The 25,067-nt window shown below is 42.1% G+C and overlaps 1 protein-coding gene across 1 annotated transcript; it reads right to left on the bottom strand.

Moving 5' to 3' along the window:
• Nucleotides 1-24,783, bottom strand: COMMD2 (COMM domain containing 2). The gene is made up of 5 exons (XM_063440996.1): nucleotides 24,633-24,783; nucleotides 18,356-18,433; nucleotides 18,063-18,145; nucleotides 17,806-17,979; nucleotides 1-220 (listed from the first exon to the last, which is right to left on the bottom strand). The coding sequence occupies exons 1-5, from the start codon at nucleotides 24,697-24,699 to the stop codon at nucleotides 23-25; spliced, it is 600 nt and encodes a 199-aa protein (XP_063297066.1). The 5' UTR covers nucleotides 24,700-24,783; the 3' UTR covers nucleotides 1-22.
• Nucleotides 24,784-25,067: the final 284 nt, after the last annotated feature.

Raw genomic sequence — 25,067 nt, 5'->3', positions numbered from 1 at the left:
AGGACATATAACCGCCACATATTTATTTAATGTTGCGCACTATGCGCCGGCAGTGATTGGTTTTCATTTCTGCTAGAGCTTGTTCCAGTTCTCGGATGAGGTGGAGTAATGTGGCAGGATCAGTCTGTAATACTTTAGTTGTGAGATCTTCGTTTTGCTTCATGTGAAGTTTCATGGTGACTGTGGGTTTTATCTGATGTCTCAGGCTTCTGCTTGCAAGCTGCATATAAACAGGGAACAAAAGGAAAAAAAAAAATAGCATTTCTCAATATAGGTCCAACTCAGTGTAGATACAGTTTCCTGGATATGCCCTTATTCCCAAACAATATAAATACTAGGTTAACACCTGTCCCATTCTTTAACCGTAGCAAGGCAAGCAACTACACATCCATTCGCTCCATTAACACTCACATATAGAGGACATAGGAATGAATATAGCACTTCCTAATAGTTGAGATAGTAGAGGACCTCAGATGTAATAAATAACCTCCACCACACCACAGTAGTACTAGACGGAAAAGCAGAAAGTGGGCAACTTCAGACCTTCCTTGTATACCAACTTTCATACTAATACAAATGGTAAAACACACTTGGTTGAAACCTAGTCAACCCCTTCCCAACCACGGACGTATCATGTATGTCCGACATAAAACGGTCCTTAGGGACCGCGGACGTACCGAATAAGTCAGCTGCGAATTTGAGCGCTCTGACGCTCTGATGGTATTGCAGCGATGCTTTCATATTGAATCATTGGGCAATACCTCTCCTTTCTGCCAGGTACCAGAGTGAACGCTCCCCCATGTTGCTCCACGTGGTGCCCGGTAGTAAAGCAGAGCATCGGAAGCCATCGAGCAGTGCATCATGGGGCTTCTGGGGGTGTTCCTAGCCTGCCTCATCATAGAGGCAGGCTAGGGTCATCCAATCAGAGCTTGCCCCTCTAACATACAGTGCTGTATATAACAAACATGAAAATCGATGGTAACCAATTTAATAAATCAATATGATAAATAGATAGTTGCAATGTAATACCTATTGATCGTTTAAATTGGATATATGCAAAATGGTGACGTACTTTGATCTAAATATGAATAGTAGATACAAATGTCAAAACCTATAGCAAACGCAGAGGACCTGTTCAAAAGTTTTCAGAGTACCTCCGGTAGATTCAGACTGCAACAATACAATGTTGCAGTTTATAGTTAACTGTAACAAGAACTGTAGTACTTAGTTCAATCTGAGGAGAGTGATATGACTCAAAATTACTCAATAGCTTAAGGGAAATAAACTGAAATAATAATTAGAAGGTCACAGAAAAACAAGTTTGCTTAGGTGATTACCATCCACCACTTGAAAGCCTCTAAGTATCGTCAATACAATACAGAGGCTAATCTAAGAAGACTGACCGGAAAGCTGGGAACGGATTGCCAAGTGGCTGAATATTAGACCCCCATAAACACAAGACGACGATTAGATACATGGGGGTGACGAAAAAAATTGTTATCATAAATTTACCCAGTTACAGACAGTCAATTACTACGGGATTCGGAGGAGTGTGTGGGCGAATATAGTCTATGAACCACATGTGGTTCATAGACTATATTTTTTTTTTTTACACACTACTCTTAGGTTTGCCACCTGACTGGTATTTTAGGCTGCCTGGCCGTGCCGGTATTGCAGTAATAACGGCAATACAAATGCAGGTATTTTACTCAGTATAAACGGAGATTACTCTGCAATACCATCACCAGCCAGTAGGGGTCACTGTGTGTGGAGAGAGGCAGGAATAGGAAGTTACAGCATATCCCTGCCTCTCTCTACTACTCACTGAACCGTGGGGGAGCAGCTACACAGCACAGAGAGTCCAGACAGCAGCTCCACAGCTCAGGTAAGTGAGGGATGGAAGGAAAGGCAGCAGTGAGACATGGGAACACAGACACTAGGGGACACATGGGGACATAGACACTAGGGGACGCTGAGACACATGGGGATGCTGTGTAACATAGGGACATTGTGAGACACTGAGACATTGGGACACGCAGACACTGTTCTATGTCTCCCAGTGTCCCCATGTCCCCCAGCCAGTGTCCCTAGTGGCTCAGTGTCCACATGGCTTCCAGTTTCCCCTAGTCTCCCAGTGTCTGTGTCCCCATGTCTCTCAGTGTCCCTAGTGACTCAGAGTCCCCATGTCTCCTAGTGTCCCAATGTCTCCCAGCCAGTGTCCCCATGTCTCCCAGTGTCCCCAAGTCTTCCAGTGTCCCCAAGTCTTCCAGTGTCCCCAAGTCTTCCAGTGTCCCCAAGTCTTCCAGTGTCTGTGTTCCCATGTCTACCAGCCAGTGTCCTCAGTGTCCCCAAGTCTCACAGTGTCTGTGTCCCCATGTCTCCCAGTGTCCCCAAATGTCTGTGTCCCCATGTCTCACTTTGTTCCCTAGTATCCTAGTGACATGGGGACACACTAAGACATGGGAACACTGGGAGAAATGAGGACACTGGGAGGCATGGGGACTGGGCGACATGAGGACACTGACACTGTGATACATGGGGACACACCGAGACATGGGGACACTGGGAGAAATGGGGAGACTTGAGAGACTGAGACACTGGGAGCAATTCATCTATACAGCAGAATCAAACTGTGAGTAGTTTGTAGGTGATTTTACAGATTTTCTCTTATGTCACTCCTTGTGATGTCACTCATAACTAATTAATTATACAAAGGCTGGTATTTTTTTCCAAGAAAGTTGACAACCCTTACTACTCTTCACATACTCTTGCTTAAAGGAACACTATAGGGTCAGGAACACAATCATGTATTTCTGACCCTATTATGTAAAAAACACCTTCTAGCCCCCCTAAATATAGTAAAATCTTACTTGTATTCAAGTCTGCAGCTGCTGGCTCTGCCTCTGAACTGACTGTCTGCTGACATAATCTGAAGTGGTGGTCTTACAATGCTTCCCCATAGGATTGGCTGAGACTGTCAACGAGGCAGATCAGCGGCAGAGCCAGCACAAGTCAAACATAGCCCTGGCCAATCAGCATCTCCTTATAAAGATAAATTGAATCAATGCATCTCTATGAGGAAAGTTCAGTGTCTGCATGCAGAGGGTGGAAACACTGAATGGCAGTGCTGCACACGCGGCAGTACTGCCTCAGGAAGCACCTCTAGCAGCCATCTAATGAGTGGCCAGTGGAGTTATTTTCTCTGAAAAGACTGTGTTTACTGCAAAAAGTCTGAAGGGAATGATTCTAAGCTGTAGTTGTTCTGGGGACTATAGTGTCCCTTTAAGTTTGGAAGCTTAAGAGGAATGAATGGCAACAAAACATATGCGGACTGGCTGACAATAAAATTAGTTTAGGTAATGCAAACTTTGGTTTCTCTAACACTGTGGCATGTCCCCTTTCTTCTACACTCACTAAATACACTAAACTCACTACATACACCTTTACTCTGTCCGAGACTGTATACCAGGAACTTCTGCCTGCTAGTAAGACAATAATGAGAAAAGTGGACATGTGAGTGCTAGGGGACAGTCCTTAGAAAGCATGGAGTAGAAGCATAATTTGATGCATGTATGCCAAGTTCAGGGTGCTGCCTGCATAGTATGCCCTTAGTTGGACAGCCTGTATGATTGGCAGGCAGCCTGACATGCATTCATGCCAGGCTGGCCTTCCAATTCTTTGGACAAACATGCCCCCTTTTTGGGCATGTTCACCCCTTTTGGCAGGTCTGGTCACATGATTTGCGTCAGTGGCACACCTTTTTATCCTGCCCATTGACTTCCTGCTTCACTGGACACTGCTGTTAGGGGGTATGGATTTACTTGAAAGATGAAAGCATAAATTAGAGAGTGATTAGCATAGCATATGTGATTTTGTATAGCTGCATCCTTTCCCTCCAACAGATGCATGACGCTTGGGAGGTATGGTTGTTTCAGTGTTTTTGGTCAATAAGATTCGGTAATTAGGCCCATCATAATTGTCAGCTCCAGGCCCACTGGGCTCTTAATCTGGCCCTGATTGTTGCAGTCTGAATCTACCGGAGGTACTCTGAAAACTTTTGAACAGGTCCTCTGCGTTTGCTATAGGTTTTGACATTTGTATCTACTATTCATATTTAGATCAAAGTACGTCACCATTTTGCATATATCCAATTTAAACTATCAATAGGTATTACATTGCAACTATTTATCATATTGATTTATTAAATTGGTTACCATCGATTTTCATGTTTGATATATACAGCACTGTACGTTTATTTTAAACAACTCATTAAAAGTTAATTTTTAATTCAACACAGGGCACTCAACTGTTCTATTTTTTCATTACTACCTTGGTAGTTTTTTGTGGGTTAACCCCACTATGAGTGTTCCCTTATAGCTTCCACTCTTTCCCCCTTATTTCTTCTTGCCCCTGTAACAATTTTATTCTAGCTATCATCACCATTTGTCTGATCAGGTCAATATTCGTAAATATTGACTATGATCAGTATGGATCACCCTCCCTCCCGCTCTTCACTTAGTGAGAGAGATCTGTGTTTTAGGTAGAGAGATTTAGGTAGTGATTTGTAAAATTGAGAGACCTAAAGGCTCTTTTCAGAGCTATTAACCCCTATCTTGCCTGTGATCACTATAATCACTGGCTCTTGCACAGCAGCACTTTTTTGCTGTCTGCATTTTTATTTTTTTTTACAGATTTTTATTTTTTTTTGAGACCCAAAAGCTCTTTTCAGAGCTATTAACCTCTATCCTGCCAGTGATCACTGTATAGATCACTGGGTCTTGCACAGCAGCACTTACTTTGCAGTCTGTGCATTTTTGTAGGGGTTAATTTTGTGATTTTTTTGTGACAGATCACTAAATAAAGTGATTGTGATCATGTCACAGAGGTCGTATAGCGCTGAGGAGGCGTATGACATCCTTGCGTTAGAGTCTGATGCGTCTATGTCTGACTCTGACCCTGCCAGGTGATAAGATACATCACTAGATACAGTGTCTGCTGTTAGTGATGTATCTAGTTATGATGTATCTGTGGCTGCTAGTCCTACTGCCTGAAGGAGATGTGCTGCTCCAGCTGGCAGTACTGATGAGATGTGGGTAGTGTCTCATCGCCAGAGGCCAGATATCCCAACCTTCACTGCAAATCCTGGCATCAATGTGAATGTCGCAGGATTTAGCCCTCATCAGTTTATGGAGGTGTTTCTGGGCGATGATGTATTGGGGAACATTGTCGCCCAAACTAATTTATATGCCCATCCTTTCCATGCTTCTAAGCCGGAGTCTTTTTTGGCAAAGCAGCAATGAGCCCCCATCGATGTGCCAGAATTAAAAAAAATTCTGGGCACTGACTAAAGAAGCCCTCCATCTGTTCCTACTGGAGCAGTAGCACCATCTGCGCTATCCCCATTTAGTGTATGTCGAGGAAGAGGTATGAAATGATTCTACATTTCATTCATTTCAGCGACAACAGCCTGTGCCCCCCTAGGGAGCATCCCCAGTTTGACAGGCTGTATAAAATCCGCCCCCTTCGTAGATTACCCACTTCGTAGAGTTGGGGCTACACATTTTATTTTTAACCAGCCCCTCCCTCCCCCCATACACAGCAAAGCAGAATCCCCCAAAAAGATGCAGAGTCTGTATATTACTGTCCTGATTGCACTGGACAGCCTGGACTCTGCATTGTGGGACTGCTTCAAACGATACCACACACACACACTGGTATTTTTTTTTTACATTTGCCATTCAGTTTTTTTGGGTTAAGTTTACCCTATGTATGGGGGGCATGGGTGTACTCAGGAGGCATTGCAGAAAACAACCTGGAGTGTTTTCTTGCAATAACCAAAAACAAGCTCTCCTAAATCACACGTAAAAATGAAAATTACCAACACATACACATATTGGAGTGTTCTTTGGCAGTAACACGTAACAGGAGCTGAGAATCTATCCCTAAAGTAGAATGTGTGTGAAAAATAAACATTTGCGAGACTTTCACAACCTGGTTGGGGAAATCAAAAAAGTCTCCTAGCAACCAGTGTAGCGGCCATTAAACGGACGTACAAGCTATCACAGACAGGGTGCAGTCCACGGAGGATGATATCTCAGGCATCAAGCAGGGACTGACAACCCTACAGGAATCTGTGCATGCCTTACAAGTCCAACAACAAGCACTCTCCCTACACTACATAGCCCTTGACGACAGGACAAGGCAAAACCACATAAAGGTCAGGGGAGTGCCAGGCGCCATCACTCCTGATGAACTGCATCACGGCCTCCATTCCACCGCCAACGCATGCCAAAAAATTGAACATAGACGGGATATACAGCCTACCACCCTCAGGCAGAACAGCCCCAACTATGATCAGAGATGTGATTGCACGCAGTGCAACCTCCCAGGACAAGAGACTCCTGATGACAGCTAGACAAGACGCCGCTCATATTTGAGGGAGCGCAACTCACCATCTACCAAGACCTCACCAGATCCACGCTACAATGGCGCAGATCGTTAAACCCAGTTACCAGCACCCTCAGAGAAGCAGGGCTAGAATACCACTGGAGATCTCCCAGATTTCTGGTGGTCACGCATAAAGGAACGGTGCATAAACTCTCCACAGTAACGGAGTTCCCGACACTTTGTAAGGCCTTGGGCCTCGCCACACCCAAGCAGGATGCTTACCAACGACCCGCTACGGATGCCTGACATCAATGGGAGCCGACACCGTGACAGTAACCTGTACATGCACGGTTTAGTTAAAAAATGCACTCTATCTGCCTGGACTGCATTGAGCCATACACAGTCCACTTGTTTCAATTCCAGACGGCCTGTTCTGCTGACCCATTACCAGCCTACACTCCTTCCCTCCCCCCACCCCCCCGGGTTCCTCCTATTCTAAGGGTGCATTTAGAAGAAGGCCATAATCCCACAACCTGAACGGGTTGCACTTAAACCCATCTATACTGCACGGCCATTCTCCCAGAGAAATTTAACCACACCTGACACTATACCAACGTTGGTCCATAACTTTTGTGATGCATACCTGTTATTATGATACACCTTGATTTGCAACATTTGTATGCTGTTATGTATAATCTCCTTATGTAATGTGGCCAGCAATGGTACGGTAAAAAACGAATAATTTTAATAAAAAGATTGACAAAAAAAAAAAATATATATATACACGAGGTGTATAGTTGTGTAGGCGCTTCCAACTTAAAATAGACAATAAAAGTAAGTGTGACAGAAAGGTGTAATCCCTTAACACCTAAAGGTAAAGTGAAACTATAAAAATAATTCACACCCACTTAGAAAAATATACAGAGTAAAAAGGATATACCACCTATTGCAGATATAAATATGGTGGTTACATCTGTAAAACAAATGAGCCATACATAGTGTTTTCCATATAGGTAAAAACAAACAATTCTATCATATGAGGATTAAACTCACAAGGATGGAGCCTCTTAGGCTCTATGTACTTCGCTCTCGGGTGCCTATTCAGGCTTTCGATAATTTCCAGTTGAAGACCCAGACTCCACAAATTCAAGCGTAAATAAGGGTTTATTAATAGATGAAATATTATATTAAAATATTAATAATATAGGACAAAAATAGGCAGATATATGTATAAAATACAGCGTGGTATGGTACTGCAATAATGGCCAAAATTAAAAGCAGCAAAGCACCACAGCATATATACAAAAATAACAATACCGCCAAATGAAAGTCCCAGTAAAAAGTCCAGTAAAGTGCAAACGCGTTTCAGCCCTAGATAGGGCCTTCCTCAGTGCTAAATTCCTGGAGAACCTTCAGGGCTTAAATAGCCCCCTTGATAAGTCCAACTGCATCCAGCTGTGCTTCAGAAATGCCGCCGGCCATATCACTTCCGGTTTCGGCAAAAAACATGTGACTTCCGGTTTGGATGCGGTCACGTGATGTATTTGCGTTCCACCCTGCGTTCCACACTCTAGCATGGTGGAATTGACTACAGAAAATGTTCATATTGAAAAAGGGCATTTGCCCAAACAAATAATACAATAATATAGTAGAATAAATAAACAAATTAAGTAAGCTGTGAATAAATAAATCGGAATAGAAATATAAAATACAAAATATTTGTTAATATAGGTACATATAAAACATCATATATAAAATCAGGAGAAAGAAGAAAAAAAGAAAAATGAAAAATAGAAGAAATGTAACTCAGGGGGATGTGGAAGGGAGAGGGAATGTCCAAGAAGAAAAGATATTAATATAAAAATGTAAATATAATATTAAAAAAAAAATATATATATATATTATAGGGGGCGGGGCCTGACCATCATGGCGGTCGGACACTCGCAGTGAGTGCTCTTCCACAATCTGATGCAATCTCACATGTAACCCTCATAGAGCACCCTCACCCAGCCTACCTTGGGACCTCAACAACCCCTGCTACCAGCAGAGTGCCTTGGGTCGGCTTCGGGAATCGCGGGCCACTTCTAGTCGTGAAGCATCAAGTGAGGCCTAGTGGGGCCATCGGGTGGGAGAGGCGGCCGCTCTCCTGCTCGGTGCAGCATAGCCTCGGTGATAGAGACTTCCTGAAGCCCTGCTTCCCCCCCCCCCCCTGGACCGGGGCGTCATCCCGGTCCCATCTGGAGCAGCCTACTCACCCTCCGGGCTGCTCATCATCCCTGCGGTGCAGAACAAGCCAAGATGGCAGATGCATCCTCACAGCGTGGGCAGGACCCAAAACGGACCCTGCATTGCTCAGCTGCTGGCTCTGCCCAGAGACTGGAGGAGATCTTCGAGCACTTCTGGGCTAGGCTGGAAGCGAAACTCACCGCAACTTCACAGGAGCCTAAACCAGAGGAGGAAGGGCGGAGAGAGGTAGGGCCCACCCTGGGCACAGCAACTATGCAAGCTTCTGTTGCCCATCATGCTAGCCCACCCAGGCTGCGGGCCCCAACGGGTTGTGCACAGAAATATCCTCACAAGCAGAAGACCATCACCCCCCAAGTCAGTGTGCCGAGGCCACTAGCTAGCATACCAGCCTTGGGTGGAGGACCTGACTTCCCTCACTCCCATCATGCTGCAGGGATACCTGCCTCACCACAACCAAACAGCCACCAACGCAGGTTTCCGTCCCCAGACCGGAGCAAAGCTCCGAGAGCACTAATTTCTGCTTCATCAAGGCAGCAAACCAAGCGGCGCACACCGCCCCAGCACAGGAGGCAGAGGCTTCTTGTTAGACTCCACCAGGGACCCCAAGCACTATGGAGAAATCTGACTCGGCAAACCCACACACCTCATTTGACAGTTCCTGGGTCCAGAGGACTGAAAACCCTCACCACACGCCAGCTCCTGACTCCACAAGCAGACCGGCTTCATCTGACAGCTATCGGATCCAGAGGCTCGCTGTGCATCACTATGCTGCAGGAATTTAAGGCTCCTCTGGCAGGCATCGGCTGAGTGCACTCTCGGACTAAGCAAGGGGGAACCTAACCCCCACCAGCTTCTCCTGCACACAGCGATCACAGGGAGAGCAACGCAAGTTAACTTTAATTGTCTCCGATCTTATCCAGCGCTATTTTGTATACCCTTATCTAGCTTAGCTTATGACCCTGTGGAAGCCTCCTGGGAACTTTTACCTAATTCTTGCTTACTTCCCTTTAATGACCCAGCCTGTCTTTTTTACTGCTCAAGTCTAAACAAACAAATATATAGTCAGTTTATAAGCAAAGTTTACCATGTTCAGCCACCTATCTGACTAGTTTGGCTCTTGTCATTTAAAATATAATCAAGGTACATCTTGACAGGGAACTAAGCCTTTAGTAATATGTTTTTAGCTAATCTTGTCCATTACTTTCACCAAGAATAAGATTGGATATAACTCTTTGTCACGCGATAATAATTAATAAAAATGTGCTATGTTTTTACAAATGCCTAACCAATGCAAATCTATGTATGACGCTCTGCATGCTCTAGCTGTTGTGGCATTGTGTGCTATATGTGATTTTCCCTGCACAAATAAAATAAAGATTTAAAAAAAAAAAAAAAATATATATTATAAAAAATGGACTAACTCAAAATCTATGTTGAGACCTTTAGGGCACATGGTGTCCAAAGTGAAAATCCATTTACCCTCTAACTTACTAAGTTCTCGGACATTATCCTCTCCTCTCCAATTCATCCGCTTCTTCCCAATAACCATAAAACTTAAGAGAGAAGTGTCACCATTATGGAATTCAATGAAATGTGCTGACACACTATGTTTAGTGTATCCCCTCCGTATGTTCCCCATGTGCTCCATAATGCGAGTTTTTAGGCTTCTAGTGGTCATACCGACATACTGGAGCCCACAGGCACATTGGTGGAGTGGCATGTGACAACATCACGTATTTTAAAACTAGTTCCTGTAACATAGGATTTAAACGTGCTCTGTGTATCTTTCTTAAAAGTAGTATTCTTGCACGGTAAGCACATTTTACATGGATAAAACCCTGGTCTTTGGTTAAAAACATTCTTGTCTCCCTGTTTGCAATTAATAAAGCTTTTAACCAAGTGATCTTTAATATTTTTAGCCCCTTTAAAAATAACCTTCGGTTTCTCACCTATGATATCTTTAAGGTCCCCATCAGTTTTTAAAATATGCCAGTGTTTAATTTGTTTGGAGTTGGTATTATAATCTAAAATTAAAGGTACATACTCTTTATCCCTACTTATTGTATCTTTCTTTGGTTTAGGTTTTAATACCTCAACTCTGTCCATATTCTTCACCTGTTGAATCTGTTCTTTCAGGACTGTAGGATCATAATGTTTCTCTTTAAAAAATGACGTCAATGTGTTTGCTTGGTTATCAAATTGATGGGGATCTGTACAGTTCCTCAGCATTCTTATATATTGTCCTTTTGGCATGTTGTTGATCCAAGGGGCATAATGGCAACTGGTTGTGTCAATGTAACTATTGACGTCAACCAGTTTAAAAATACGTTTTTGTTTTAATACAAGAATCCTCTATATAGATAACCAGGTCTAAAAAATTTACATGGGAGGTACTATGTTCACTGGTGAGAATGATATTTCTAGAATTGTTATTTAAAAATTGAAAAAATGAAGTAAGGTGCTGTTCTCCCCCCCTCCAAATAAAAAAAATATCATCTATGTACCTGCGATAGAGGACCAAGTTCGCACTCCAAGGTACATCCCCTGAGAGGAAAGATTCCTCCCAGAAGGACATAAACAAATTTGCGTAACCCGGTGCGAACTTGGTCCCCATCGCAGTCCCAATCAGTTGTAAAAAATAAGAACCCTCAAACCAAAAGAAATTATTCTGTAAAATGAGTAAAATGCCCTCTATAATAAAATCTCTTTGGGTTTCTGGAACTGAACTATCTGATAAAAAGAGTCTAACTGAGTCACATCCTAGGTCATGTTGAATAATAGTATACAAACTATTAACATCGCAAGTTACTAATATGTGACCCTCCTCCCATGTTATATTTTGTAACTCTCTAATGAGATGGGAGGAGTCCTTAAGATAGGTAGGACGTGAAGTGACTATAGGTTGTAACAATCTGTCTATGTATTCAGATAGTCGACTCAATAGGGAATTAACTCGAGCCACAATCGGTCTGCCTGGTGGGTTAACCTTATCTTTATGGATTTTGGGGAGGGTATAAAAAACAGGGATTTTAGAAGTTTTAACATTTAAGTAATCATATTCATCTTTATTTAAAAAATTTTGTGTGCGTCCTTTCTCTATTAATTTAAAATATTTATCCTTAATAGACTCCATAGGGTTACCCGGCAACTTTAAATAGGTGTTCGAGTCCCCCAGTTGTCTATAGATCTCTTTAACGTAGTCGTCCCTATTTTGAATAACCACAGCCCCCCCCCCCCTTATCGGCAGGTTTTATAATAATTTGACCAAATTACCAAATTGACCAAATTACCAAATTATTATAAAATCTGCCGATAAGGGGGGGGCTGTGGTTATTCAAAATAGGGACGACTACGTTAAAGAGATCTATAGACAACTGGGGGACTCGAACACCTATTTAAAGTTGCCGGGTAACCCTATGGAGTCTATTAAGGATAAATATTTTAAATTAATAGAGAAAGGAAGCACACAAAATTTTTTAAATAAAGATGAATATGATTACTTAAATGTTAAAACTTCTAAAATCCCTGTTTTTTATACCCTCCCCAAAATCCATAAAGATAAGGTTAACCCACCAGGCAGACCGATTGTGGCTGGAGTTAATTCCCTATTGAGTCGACTATCTGAATACATAGACAGATTGTTACAACCTATAGTCACTTCACGTCCTACCTATCTTAAGGACTCCTCCCATCTCATTAGAGAGTTACAAAATATAACATGGGAGGAGGGTCACATATTAGTAACTTGCGATGTTAATAGTTTGTATACTATTATTCAACATGACCTAGGATGTGACTCAGTTAGACACTTTTTATCAGATAGTTCAGTTCCAGAAACCCAAAGAGATTTTATTATAGAGGGCATTTTACTCATTTTACAGAATAATTTCTTTTGGTTTGAGGGTTCTTATTTTTTACAACTGATTGGGACTGCGATGGGGACCAAGTTCGCACCGGGTTACGCAAATTTGTTTATGTCCTTCTGGGAGGAATCTTTCCTCTCAGGGGATGTACCTTGGAGTGCGAACTTGGTCCTCTATCGCAGGTACATAGATGATATTTTTTTTATTTGGAGGGGGGGAGAACAGCACCTTACTTCATTTTTTCAATTTTTAAATAACAATTCTAGAAATATCATTCTCACCAGTGAACATAGTACCTCCCATGTAAATTTTTTTAGACCTGGTTATCTATATAGAGGATTCTTGTATTAAAACAAAAACGTTTTTTTAAACTGGTTGACGTCAATAGTTACATTGACACAACCAGTTGCCATTATGCCCCTTGGATGAACAACATGCCAAAAGGACAATATATAAGAATGCTGAGGAACTGTACAGATCCCCATCAATTTGATAACCAAGCATAGGCGTGCGCACGGGGTGTGCCGGGTGTGCCTGGGCACACCCTAATCCCCGTGCGCTGCGCATGGATCGAGGCCGGCAGGGAAGATCAAAATATCTCCCCTGCCGGCTCAAGCACAACAGATGGTCCCCGAGAGAGGCTCTGAAGAGCTCCTTTCCATTTGGATATGGAGCAAACAGCCTCGCGGCAGCCCTCTCGCGATCGCCGATATTTTCAGAGCGTTGCTGTGTAACCCACGGCAACGCTCTGAAACTCCAGCTCTCGCGAGACAAAGGCATGGTCTGTACCCTGCGGAGGTACAGACCACATCACTAGCCCACTGGATCACCAGGGATGACCAGCAGCATGCTCCCTATACCCCCTGCAAAGAAAGGTAATAAGGGGAAAGGGGAGTAAATTTGGTGTAGTTTTTTTATTTTTATTTTATTTAAATAATGAAACAATCAAAATGAATTATATAATTATACTACATAAACTATACCCCACCTTTTACTCACTACACCCTATATACACACTGCACACCTTATATACACCCCCTACACTACCCCTATACATAACACTACACCTCCTGCACCTACACACTATACCCCCTATACATAACACTACACCCCCTGCACCTACACACACTATATACACACTACACACCTTATATACACCCCCTACACACTATACCCCCTATACATAACACTACACCCCCTGCACCTACACACACTATATACACACTACACACTATACACCTTAAATACACCCCCTACACACTATACCCCTATACATAACACTACACCTCCTGCACCTACACACTATACCCCCTATACATAACACTACACCCCCTGCACCTACACACACTATATACACACTACACACTATACCCCCTATATACACACTACACCCTCTGCACTCACACACTCTATACCCCCTATACACTGCACTCAACTACACAAACTCTATACTCCCTATAAACACACGTATTACACTGCATACACACACACAAAAGCACTACACACTCTATACCCCTATAAACACCTCACCACTGCATTCATACTATGCCGATATACACCTCCTGTGCACCCACTGCACCCCTATGCACACACAACTCCCCTAAATACACACTACACCCCCTATTATTACCACACCAATAGACACATGTGCACAACAACTATACGCATACACACAATGCCATCCCCTGCAACTCTTAGATACACGAAATACAGTCCTTACATGCAAACGCAACACACCACTAGGCACACACACTCTAAAGACCCTATAAACACACACACACATATATTATACAGCCCAAAAACACACCTATACACTACAGGCCCCAGCTACATATTATACACCACAAACAGACCCCTTTACACTCTACAGCAAAACCGGTCTCCTCTACACACATGCAATCACATAAAAAACATCCAAACACATATAACACCGCAGGGGTCATTCCCACACATGCAAAACACACGTTAACAATCCTTTTCCACTAATGGGGACACCAGAGACAAGTCACCAGGACTTTTTCTCTATCAAACAGAACTGAATGCTCTGGTGGGGTATCACACTAACATAACAATTGGGAGGGCGGGGGGGTGCTTGTCAATGGTGGCGATATAACGTGCCACATTTCTGGCCCACCCTTCCTAGTGGGCTGCTCTGCCTGGGCTTACTTTTTGTCCCAGTCCAACCCTGTTCACCGGTCCACAGGTAGGAGAGGACCCGGGGAGCTCTAGCCAGCAGTTTCGCTGGGTTCCTCTTGCGAGGTCGGAGCATTGCCACGGCCACGCTCAGATCTCGTGAGAGTGAACTCTAGATCTGCAGGCTAGAGTTCACTCACTAGGACCACCAGGGATCAGGCATAGCAGCACAGACACACATGCACTAACAGCACCCTCACACACACACAGCAGTATGCGTATGTATATATATATATATATATATATATATATATATATATATATATATATATATATATATATATATATATATATATATACACACATATATATGCGGCGTGTGTGTTCGTGCTTTAGGGTGCACACCCTAATGCAATAGGCTGCGCACGCCTATGTAACCAAGCAAACACATTGACGTCATTTTTTAAAGAGAAACATTATGATCCTACAGTCCTGAAAGAACAGATTCAACAGGTGAAGAATATGGACAGAGTTGAGGTATTAAAACCTAAACCAAAGAAAGATACAATAAGTAGGGATAAAGAGTATGTACCTTTAATTTTAGATTATAATACCAACTCCAAACAAATTAAACACATAGTGAATAAACACTGGCATATTTTAAAAACTGATGGGGACCTTAAAGATATCATAGGTGAGAAACCGAAGGTTATTTTTAAAGGGGCTAAAAATATTAAAGATCACTTGGTTAAAAGCTTTATTAATTGCAAACAGGGAGACAAGAATGTTTTTAACCAAAGACCAGGGTTTTATCCATGTAAAATGTGCTTACCGTGCAAGAATACTACTTTTAAGAAAGATACACAGAGCACGTTTAAATCCTATGTTACAGGAACTAGTTTTAAAATACGTGATGTTGTCACATGCCACTCCACCAATGTGCCTGTGGGCTCCAGTATGTCGGTATGACCACTAGAAGCCTAAAAACTTGCATTATGGAGCACATGGGGAACATACGGAGGGGATACACTAAACATAGTGTGTCAGCACATTTCATTGAATTCCATAATGGTGACACTTCTCTCTTAAGTTTTATGGTTATTGGGAAGAAGCGGATGAATTGGAGAGGAGAGGATAATGTCCGAGAACTTAGTAAGTTAGAGGGTAAATGGATTTTCACTTTGGACACCATGTGCCCTAAAGGTCTCAACATAGATTTTGAGTTAGTCCATTTTTTATAATATTTTCTATAATATATTTTTTATAATATATATTTTTTAAATATTATATTTACATTTTTATATTAATATCTTTTCTTCTTGGACATTCCCTCTCCCTTCCACATCCCCCTGAGTTACATTTCTTCTATTTTTCATTTTTCTTTTTTTTTCTTCTTTCTCCTGATTTTATATATGATGTTTTATATGTACCTATATTAACAAATATTTTGTATTTTATATTTCTATTCCGATTTATTTATTCACAGCTTACTTAATTTGTTTATTCATTCTACTATATTATTGTATTATTTGTTTGGGCAAATGCCCTTTTTCAATATGAACATTTTCTGTAGTCAATTCCACCATGCTCGAGTGTGGAACGCAGGGTGGAACGCAAATACATCACGTGACCGCATCCAAACCGGAAGTCACATGTTTTTTGCCGAAACCGGAAGTGATATGGCCGGCGGCATTTCTGAAGCACAGCTGGATGCAGTTGGACTTATCAAGGGGGCTATTTAAGCCCTGAAGGTTCTCCAGGAATTTAGCACTGAGGAAGGCCCTATCTAGGGCTGAAACGCGTTTGCACTTTACTGGACTTTTTACTGGGACTTTCATTTGGCGGTATTGTTATTTTTGTATATATGCTGTGGTGCTTTGCTGCTTTTAATTTTGGCCATTATTGCAGTACCATACCACGCTGTATTTTATACATATATCTGCCTATTTTTGTCCTATATTATTAATATTTTAATATAATATTTCATCTATTAATAAACCCTTATTTACGCTTGAATTTGTGGAGTCTGGGTCTTCAACTGGAAATTATCGAAAGCCTGAATAGGCACCCGAGAGCGAAGTACATAGAGCCTAAGAGGCTCCATCCTTGTGAGTTTAATCCTCATATGATATAATTGTTTGTTTTTACCTATATGGAAAACACTATGTATGGCTCATTTGTTTTACAGATGTAACCACCATATTTATATCTGCAATAGGTGGTATATCCTTTTTACTCTGTATATTTTTCTAAGTGGGTGTGAATTATTTTAATTGTTTCAAAAAAAAAAAAAAAAATGACTACCCAAAAATTTGACAAAGACTGGTGGTAGATATAGTGCATTAAAGTGTTAAAATACCACCATTTGAAATACCTTAGGGTGTCTTCTTTTCACAAATATATGGTTTGATGGGGGTAAATTACATTGGCCAGCTTCAAAGATGTTGCTGAACACATATTTGGGTGTTCTTTGGCAGAAACCCTAAAAGTTCTCAGTACGTGTATTCTTAAATTACGATGTGTGTCAAAAAAATCCCAAATTATTATTTTTTTTTAAATTTGGCATAGATTGGTGGTAAAATGGTTGCACGGAAAGAGTCAAAATACTCCAAGTTTAATACCTTAGGTTGTCTTCTTTTAAAAAAACATATACATGTGAAAGGTTATTCATGGATTCCTGATATATATCAGTGTTACAATTTAACTTGCGTTAATTTCGAGAAAAGAAAAATGGTGTGGAAATAGCAAAGTGCTACTTATGCTTATAGCCCTATAACTTTCCAAAAAAAGCTAAGAACATGTGAACATTGGATATTTCTAAACTCAGGACAAAATTAAGAAACTATTTATCATGGGTGTTTTTTGGCGGTTGTAGATGTGTAACAGATTTTTTTTTAAATTTTAAATATATTTTATAATTTTTTTATAGTAAATGATATGCTATGATGAAAATAATGGTATCATTAGAGAAACCATTTAATGGCGAGAAAAACTATATATAACATGTGTGGGTACAGTAAATGAGTAAGAGGAAAATTACAACTAAACACAAACACTGCAGAAATGTAAAAAGAGCCCTGGTTAAATAGGGCATAACGGGGACTTTTAAGTGCACGAGATGCTTAGTTTTATCCGTACACACAACCATATAAAAATGAATTACAGTGTTCGTTACCTGAACATCTAAGCGCCACTCCATGTTGTGATAATGAGGAAGGGATGGTTCCAGTTCACTAAGAATTCTGCGTATCTCTTTCCTGTTGTCCAGATAAAACTGGAGAAGAACCTTATTCAATTCCTCAGGAAACCCCAAAACCAGTACAGAGTCCTGGAAGTCAATCTCAGAAATCTGTGGGTAAAAGAAAATAAAAATCATTTAACTTGTGACATATGGTAACAAAAGATAAGACAACAAGGAAGGAACAGACTTACCATCAGCTTTGAGCTCTCAGTTAGAAGATATGTAAGACCTTCCACAGCTTGCTGAATGGTTATACTGCTGACATCCAGCTTTCCTGGTAGTAAAACACAAACCAACAAACAAATTGAATATCTGCCCACTGAAAGTCACATAACAAACGGGAAATACTAGCTTCCTCACAAACTGACACTCGATAACAATGTATCAGTTAACAGAAATAGAAAACATACACACACACATATACATACACATACAATGCAATTATGGTAATCATTAAGTTATGAATGTAATTAGGCAAACTTACTTGCAGCTCCTTCATACACTTTGGGATTTGAACCTCTTCTTAGAAATTCTACAGCTATACGTCCAAACTCGCCAACCACTGGAATAGAAATTAAATGTAACATTAGAAAGAAACATTTTCAGCAGAGTGATTTGCGGAGTAGCTCCGTTCTCCATTTCATCATATTATAGAATGATAATTTATACTCAAGGTTAGTTTGAAATCTTTAACTCACTTTTAATAAAAACAAACAAAATATAAAAAAAAAAAAAACACAAAACAAACAAAAACAAAGCAAACGTGCTTAAATATGATCAACCTAAAGGATTTTTTTTTTTTTTTTTAAAGTTAAAAACATTTAACTGCCAATAGTTTCTCAATGCTTGGTATGTTCATTACTGAAACACAATAACTGCGGCAATTCTGCCACACCTGTGCCAGATCCCAGTTTTCATTCCAAACTGGGCTTACTTGGATATTATTGCAGCGGTAGCTCTAATGCTTGGAGAAACCCTTTAAACATATGACATTTCAAGACTGAAACTAAACTTGTAAAAATAAATAGACATTTTAGACAATTGTCTTTAAATCTTCATCCCATACGAGGTCTGATTTTGAGGTCTGGAGTACAGACTACATAGTGAGTACAGAAAATGGACTTAAAAATCTTACTGAAACTGTATATTTATACATATATTAGTCTTCTGTTCTCGTTTAAAAAGGTGTGTTGGGTAGCTTTTTTTTTTATTACTATTTTCTTATTTGCTGTTAGTCACATTTTGTCAATCTTTCGTTTATTATGGCATTCAAAGCATGGGGTACAGAAGAGAGAAGGGAGTTGTAGCAAGTCAATACAAAGTATAGATTTTCTGCGTGTTTGCAAACACTCCTCAGAAAGACTGCCATTTTTTTTATAGTAATTAAACTGTTACATACAGGCTAAGTTCAACAGTAGCGTAAAGGTACATATATTTTGTAAATCGTTTAACGTAAACTTGTCTGAAACAGGCTAAGGTAGGATGTTTATCTGACTAGTGCGACCTTTCCACTATATAAAATTACATAAGAGCAGACGGGTTGAGAACTATAAACTAATGCTGGCATGCGAAGATCAAACTGATTCAAATTCAAATTAGGCAGGCGCAACAGTATGCAGTGCAAATATTGCTTGCAGGTCAAAAATGCAGGACATTGTCTATGATATGGCAAAATGCTTACTATCTCATGCTATTACGGTAAGTGTTAACTGCACTACTGTGTCTGATACCAGTCTAACTATGGTAGTATGTCGTGCGTATAGGATGGGGTATGTGGATACACTGTGCCACTGGGGAACTAGGCGGGTGTGTGCATACAGGGTCGGTTAGTTGCTGGTTTAGGCAGCATTAAGCTAGACAATTAAGGTAAGAACCCGTAGTACCCAGGTAGTCAGAAAGGGCCCTCCATGAGGCTGTCGACATGCAGTACAGCTAGCAAAATTAGATAAATGATTACGCCAAATGAAATGGAAAACGTTTGTGTCTCTATGCGGTCATATAGTCACTGTAGTGTGGGAGTGTCTCCCGTCCTCTTCGGGGCCCGGACCGGTAGCCGGGTCGTGGGCCGTTGGGACACCTCACCCGATGCCACTAGTGTGCTTGAGGAGGCAGGCTTCTCCGTGGCATTGCGTGGTGGTCTTCATGTTGTGGCTGCCTAGATCCTCCCGGTTCCCAGCTCCACGTGTTGTGGGTGACTCTCTGCTTTTCCTGGGTGCTTGTCTCCCGGGTGCCGTGTGTCTTCGGCCCAAGGCCTTAGTAGGGGCCCTTGCCACGTGTCCGTTGACCCCATCAACAGGGTTGTGGGCCCAAGGATTCGCCGGCGTACGGCCTTGTCCCCAGGTATACGGGTGGCACGGGAGAGTTACCACCGGGTGAGCCCACAGCTCGGAAGAAGAGTTTACGGCTCCAGTATCGACGTCGTCCCCACCTGTGGTAATGTGGGTCGGGTGGTTGGTTTTGGACGTTATCAGGAGTGCGCCCGGATAAGGGCCTGCCTCTGCTCTGTGTCGGCATATGGGGTTGGGTGCGGCCCATGCAGGCTTCATCCGCCGCTTCCCCTTCGTGGAGGAGTATGGCCTCCTCAGAGTCGCCACTGCTCTAGTCGTGGGTAGGTGTTTGTCGGGCGGATTCTGTGCCCTGCTGCTGCTGCCTGCGGTTGCTGCCGTTTCGGCCCGCCGGTTCTGCATGTCCGCCATCTTCGGCTTACCCCGTGTGCCTCGGGGGTTCGCGGTGGTACCGGCTTCGTCTGTGTGCGTGTCTGCTGCTTCGCGGCAGGTGTATTTGCACCCGCTTGTCTTTCCCTGGACGTCAGCTTCAGCCAGAACTTGGCGAACAATTCGTCCAGCCTAGTCTCAAGATCCGACTTCTCCTCAGGTCGGGGGCACGTGGCGGTGGCCATGCTGCTTCGCTTCTCCCCGCTGCTCACAAGGCGTCTCCGCAGGGGCAATTGTGGAAAGGCTGCTGTTCCAAGCTGGACCGGGATAACCCCCGCCGGTCCTGGGGGGGGGGGGGGAGGGGGGCAGGGCATCTGTGGGGCTGCACCTCCAGGGTCCAGGCGAGGAGAGCGGCCACCTCTCCCCGTTCCCATCCCCCGCAGGCCTCGGCTTTCCACCCTGGGAATCCGTTCCTTCTAGCTCACAATATGGGTGTCAGGTTTGTCACCAGGTCGCCCCTGACATCGGTGGCTCATCCTGATATCGTTATGTCTCGATTGTAAGTAGTTTTCGTCGAAAAACGGCATATACAGCGGGAGCCCAGCTTTCATGCGGCTTCTCTGCTTGCTGGCTTGGCCCCGCCCCTGTTAGTCACATTTTAGCTACTTATCAGTGTCAGTTTAACCTATACCTAACTAGTTATTTATGTGAGCTACTTATCAGTGTAAGTTTAACATATACCTAACTAGTTATTTATGTGAGCAGATTTCTTCATTACAAATACAGAAATGTTGCGAGATTGTGAATAACTCTAATCAAGACCTGCCTTCCAACCCACAGAGTGGTAAGATACTAAACAGAAGCCATTGATTTAATTAAAGGACCACTCTAGTGCCAGGAAAACATACTCGTTTTCCTGGCACTAGAGTGCCCTGAGGGTGCCCCCACCCTCAGGGACCCCCTCCCGCCCGGCTCTGGAAAGGGGAAAGGGGTTAAATCTTACCTTTTTCCAGCGCTGGGCGGAGAGCTCTCCTCCTGCTCTCCTGCTCTCCTCCTCCGATCCGCCTCTTCTCCTCCCCGTCGGCTGAATGCGCACGCGCGGCAAGAGCTGCGCGCGCATTCAGCCGGTCACATAGGAAAGCATTCATAATGCTTTCCTATGGACGCTGTCGTGCTCTCACTGTGAAAATCACAGTGAGAAGCACGCAAGCGCCTCTAGCGGCTGTCAATGAGACAGCCACGAGAGGACATAGGGGGAAGGCTTAACCCATTCATAAACATAGCAGTTTCTCTGAAACTGCTATGTTTATGAAAAAATGGGTTAACCCTAGAAGGACCTGGCACCCAGACCACCTCATTAAGCTGAAGTGGTCTGGGTGCCTAGAGTGGTCCTTTAAGCCAAATAATACATCTTTCATGACAAGAGCAAGAAACACCATTGTTTTTTGTGACTTTTTGCTACACTGTCTAGCTAGGAATTATAGATTCAAGTAATGAGAACTAAAGTAACAGCAATTAACCTAAAACTATTTTTATAAATATATATTACTAAAGAAAATATGTGTGTGTGTGTGTATATATATATATATATATATATATATATATATATATATATATATATACACACACACACACACACACATATTTTCTTTAGTATTGACCAAAATGATAATATTTTTAAAAGGGGTTTTCTGAGCACCATAACCACTATAGCTCATTGTTTCGGAAGAGTTACACAATAACTGAGGTTCTATCCCATCTTAAACCGCACATTATCAAGAGCAATTATGTATACAGCACTGAAGCAGTAAGGATGTATAAGGAAGGCCAACATGATATTGTTGTTATTAAATGGTTACTTCAACCAAAAACAAGTGTTTTAATAAAACTCTCGTTCTGGGCTGGCTAATGGTACTGAAGCAGACGGACTTACACCTCTGAAAGGAAAGGGGCTTAACACTTTATGTGTAGCGTTTCAAACTGAAATGCTGCACATACAGACTCCAAACACAATAACCACTTCAAATCAATAAAGTGGTTATGGAATAACCCTTTAAGTACCTGAGAGAAAGGTCATACTTTGACTTTAGAACAACTTTAGTCATTTTTTATTGAACTGTATGTAGAGGGACATTTCACATCTCATAGAGAAAGCTTGCAACTACCTGAAGGATGAATGAACGGGAAATCAATTTGAACGCTACACTCAAAACCATCCATAAAGCTTCATTGTAGTTTAGATGTTGTGATCAGGACTGGGCCAGCAGAGTGCACTCGACTGCAGAAGTGAAGAAAACATGAGCATGGTGCCTGCAGGAGCAATAAGCCATGTTGCTGCCACACAACAAAGGAAGTCTTTCAACATATGCAAGCTCACTCTTTTTATTTTACAAGAAGTGAAGATTTCTTTTCTTTTTTATCTTTATTACAATTTGTTAAGGACAAGATTTTAATAGAAATGATCACTTTTATAAAATTAGCCTGGTTACAATTGTCCTGGTTGTCAATCAGGTAACAGGTCCTGTTACTTCCTGGTTTGGTTAGCTCGGTGGCGTTCAACTCAAGAGCGAGCAAATGCCCAGAGCAACTACCTTGCAAAGACTTCACAGTGAGCTGCATTGGCAAGTCTCTAGCCACAGAAAGTCTGAGCTAGAGATAAAGAGAAGGGCTTGCAAAGGCTGCAGTCAAAAGATCTACAGTTTTTGCAAGCTGTTTAAAGAAACCTCAATGGAAAAAAAATGCATAATTAAATTCAAGCATGGTTTTATTTTGGGTACAACTACTAAACAGTGATTTATATTTCTGAGGGGACGTAGTAGTGTGTCAAATACCTGATATTTCAAATACCTGATAGACAAGCCAGCCTTTACCTGGCTTAAGGAGGTGAGGAATATAATTGAATGCCAGTTGGCATGGTGTAATTCTAAACATATTTACATGAAAATTAACTCACCAAGCACACAGTCATTTTGAACAGCAAGAACACTTGGTGGAGTTTGATCCCTCCACCCATGTATTTTGCCTTCTGTTCCGCCCATGTCAATTCTGTGCAAAATGTATGTCATCAGCGTGCACTGCACACTGCCAGCAGACTTGCAAGGAAGAAGCTCTTGTCTCTCCTCCCAATCCCATCATCTTTTTTTTTTTTCCATTTCATCCTCATGCTCAATGTACTTCCTTACCCTCCTCTTTCGAGCTGCAAAATCTCCTTTGAATAGACCTCAGAACTGCTCCAATGACATCACACAGGGGTGCGCTGAGCAGTGCAGGGAAGCTTTGCTCAACTCTGGATTGAGGAGACTAAAATATATTTTAAAACGCTCCTTGAGCGTTAATTTTAGGATGGACATATAGAATGCCAATAGGACTGCAAGGGGAGGGGGTAGAGGGACACTATTGTGTTAGCAGTACAACTGTATTCCTAACACTACAGAGCTCATTTAACCCCTTAAGGACCAAACTTCTGGAATAAAAGGGAATCATGACATGTCACGTGTCCTTAAGGGGTTAAAGCATGAATTGTTGGGAATTCAAAGTAAAATTCAAGTTTCATGCAAAAAAAAAAAAAATCCAGACAATTCACACTTTTGTGAATACACTCGTATAAGTGCTAATGTTTAGGGTACTTAACAAAGCAAACAAGCCAATATAAAACTGGCACTTGCCACACAAAATATAAACACCAGCTGATGGAGGTGACAGTCAGGTAGTGACCGATACTTTAAATTCCAGCACTAACACCGGTGCAAACCACAAAATCTATTATTACAGTTTAATGGACCTTTATTTTCAAGATGCTCTAAAACATACATTTCTGAAGGCAGATCAAACCAGAAAAGGGTATATTGAAAACAGGTCTTTCAATAGGGTAAATGTGCCATCACTTTCATGGAGGGAGACTATAATATTCTGTTTTATAGCCAATATCATTCAGGTCATCTATTACTGGCAGCTCATCCAGCTGATACAATGTATTTATATTGTTTCTAGTTTTGTTGATCCTGATATATCAGCAGACATGTTTTGTGTGAGACCTCCTGGCTGGTGCTATAGAGCAGTGGAGTGTATGTAAATAAGGACTGTGCTTCCTGCTGCCATGTGACTCACCAGAGGGGTCCACCTGGGTCAGAATCCGCAGGTGCTCGCGGTGCTCGTCACTCAGGACCAGCAGCATAATCCCAGCTACTGGGCGATTAGATATAGAACACTCAGAGAACCAGAAAAACACAACGTTCCATCACATGATAGTGTGCGCTGACACTAGCCGTCCGGTCGGAAACAAAACCGCGCTCATAAGTTCCTCACTTCACTTAGCAAGCTCACTTGCAGAACGCGATGTAGAGTGCCAGCGCCACCTAACGGCAAGAGTCTGAACAGAACCTGACTGTGAAGATTCAGAGTGACATGGTATTTAGAAAGCTATTAGAGACTCATTGGAAAAGGCAAATAATCAATTTCACTGTAAATATACTTTAAAGGGACACTATAGTCACCCAGACCACTTCAGCTCAATGAAATGGTCTGGGTGCCAGGTCCCTCAGG

Source organism: Pelobates fuscus, chromosome 2 (assembly GCF_036172605.1).
Source record: "Pelobates fuscus isolate aPelFus1 chromosome 2, aPelFus1.pri, whole genome shotgun sequence".
In the NCBI taxonomy this organism is placed as follows: Eukaryota; Metazoa; Chordata; class Amphibia; order Anura; family Pelobatidae; genus Pelobates; species Pelobates fuscus.
This window is presented reverse-complemented; position numbering and strand designations above follow the sequence as displayed.

What these genes read in the sequence shown, in the direction of transcription:
- COMMD2 (XM_063440996.1), bottom strand. Translation starts at nt 24,699, where the DNA reads ATGCTGCTGGTCCTGAGTGACGAGCACCGCGAGCACCTGCGGATTCTG. An exon ending in GACCCAGGTGGACCCCTCTG is followed by an intron (nt 18,434 to 24,632) that starts GTGAGTCACATG and finishes TTTCTATTCCAG; the next exon opens with TGGTTGGCGAGTTTGGACGT. An exon ending in CTGAGAGCTCAAAGCTGATG is followed by an intron (nt 17,980 to 18,062) that starts GTAAGTCTGTTC and finishes TTTTACCCACAG; the next exon opens with ATTTCTGAGATTGACTTCCA.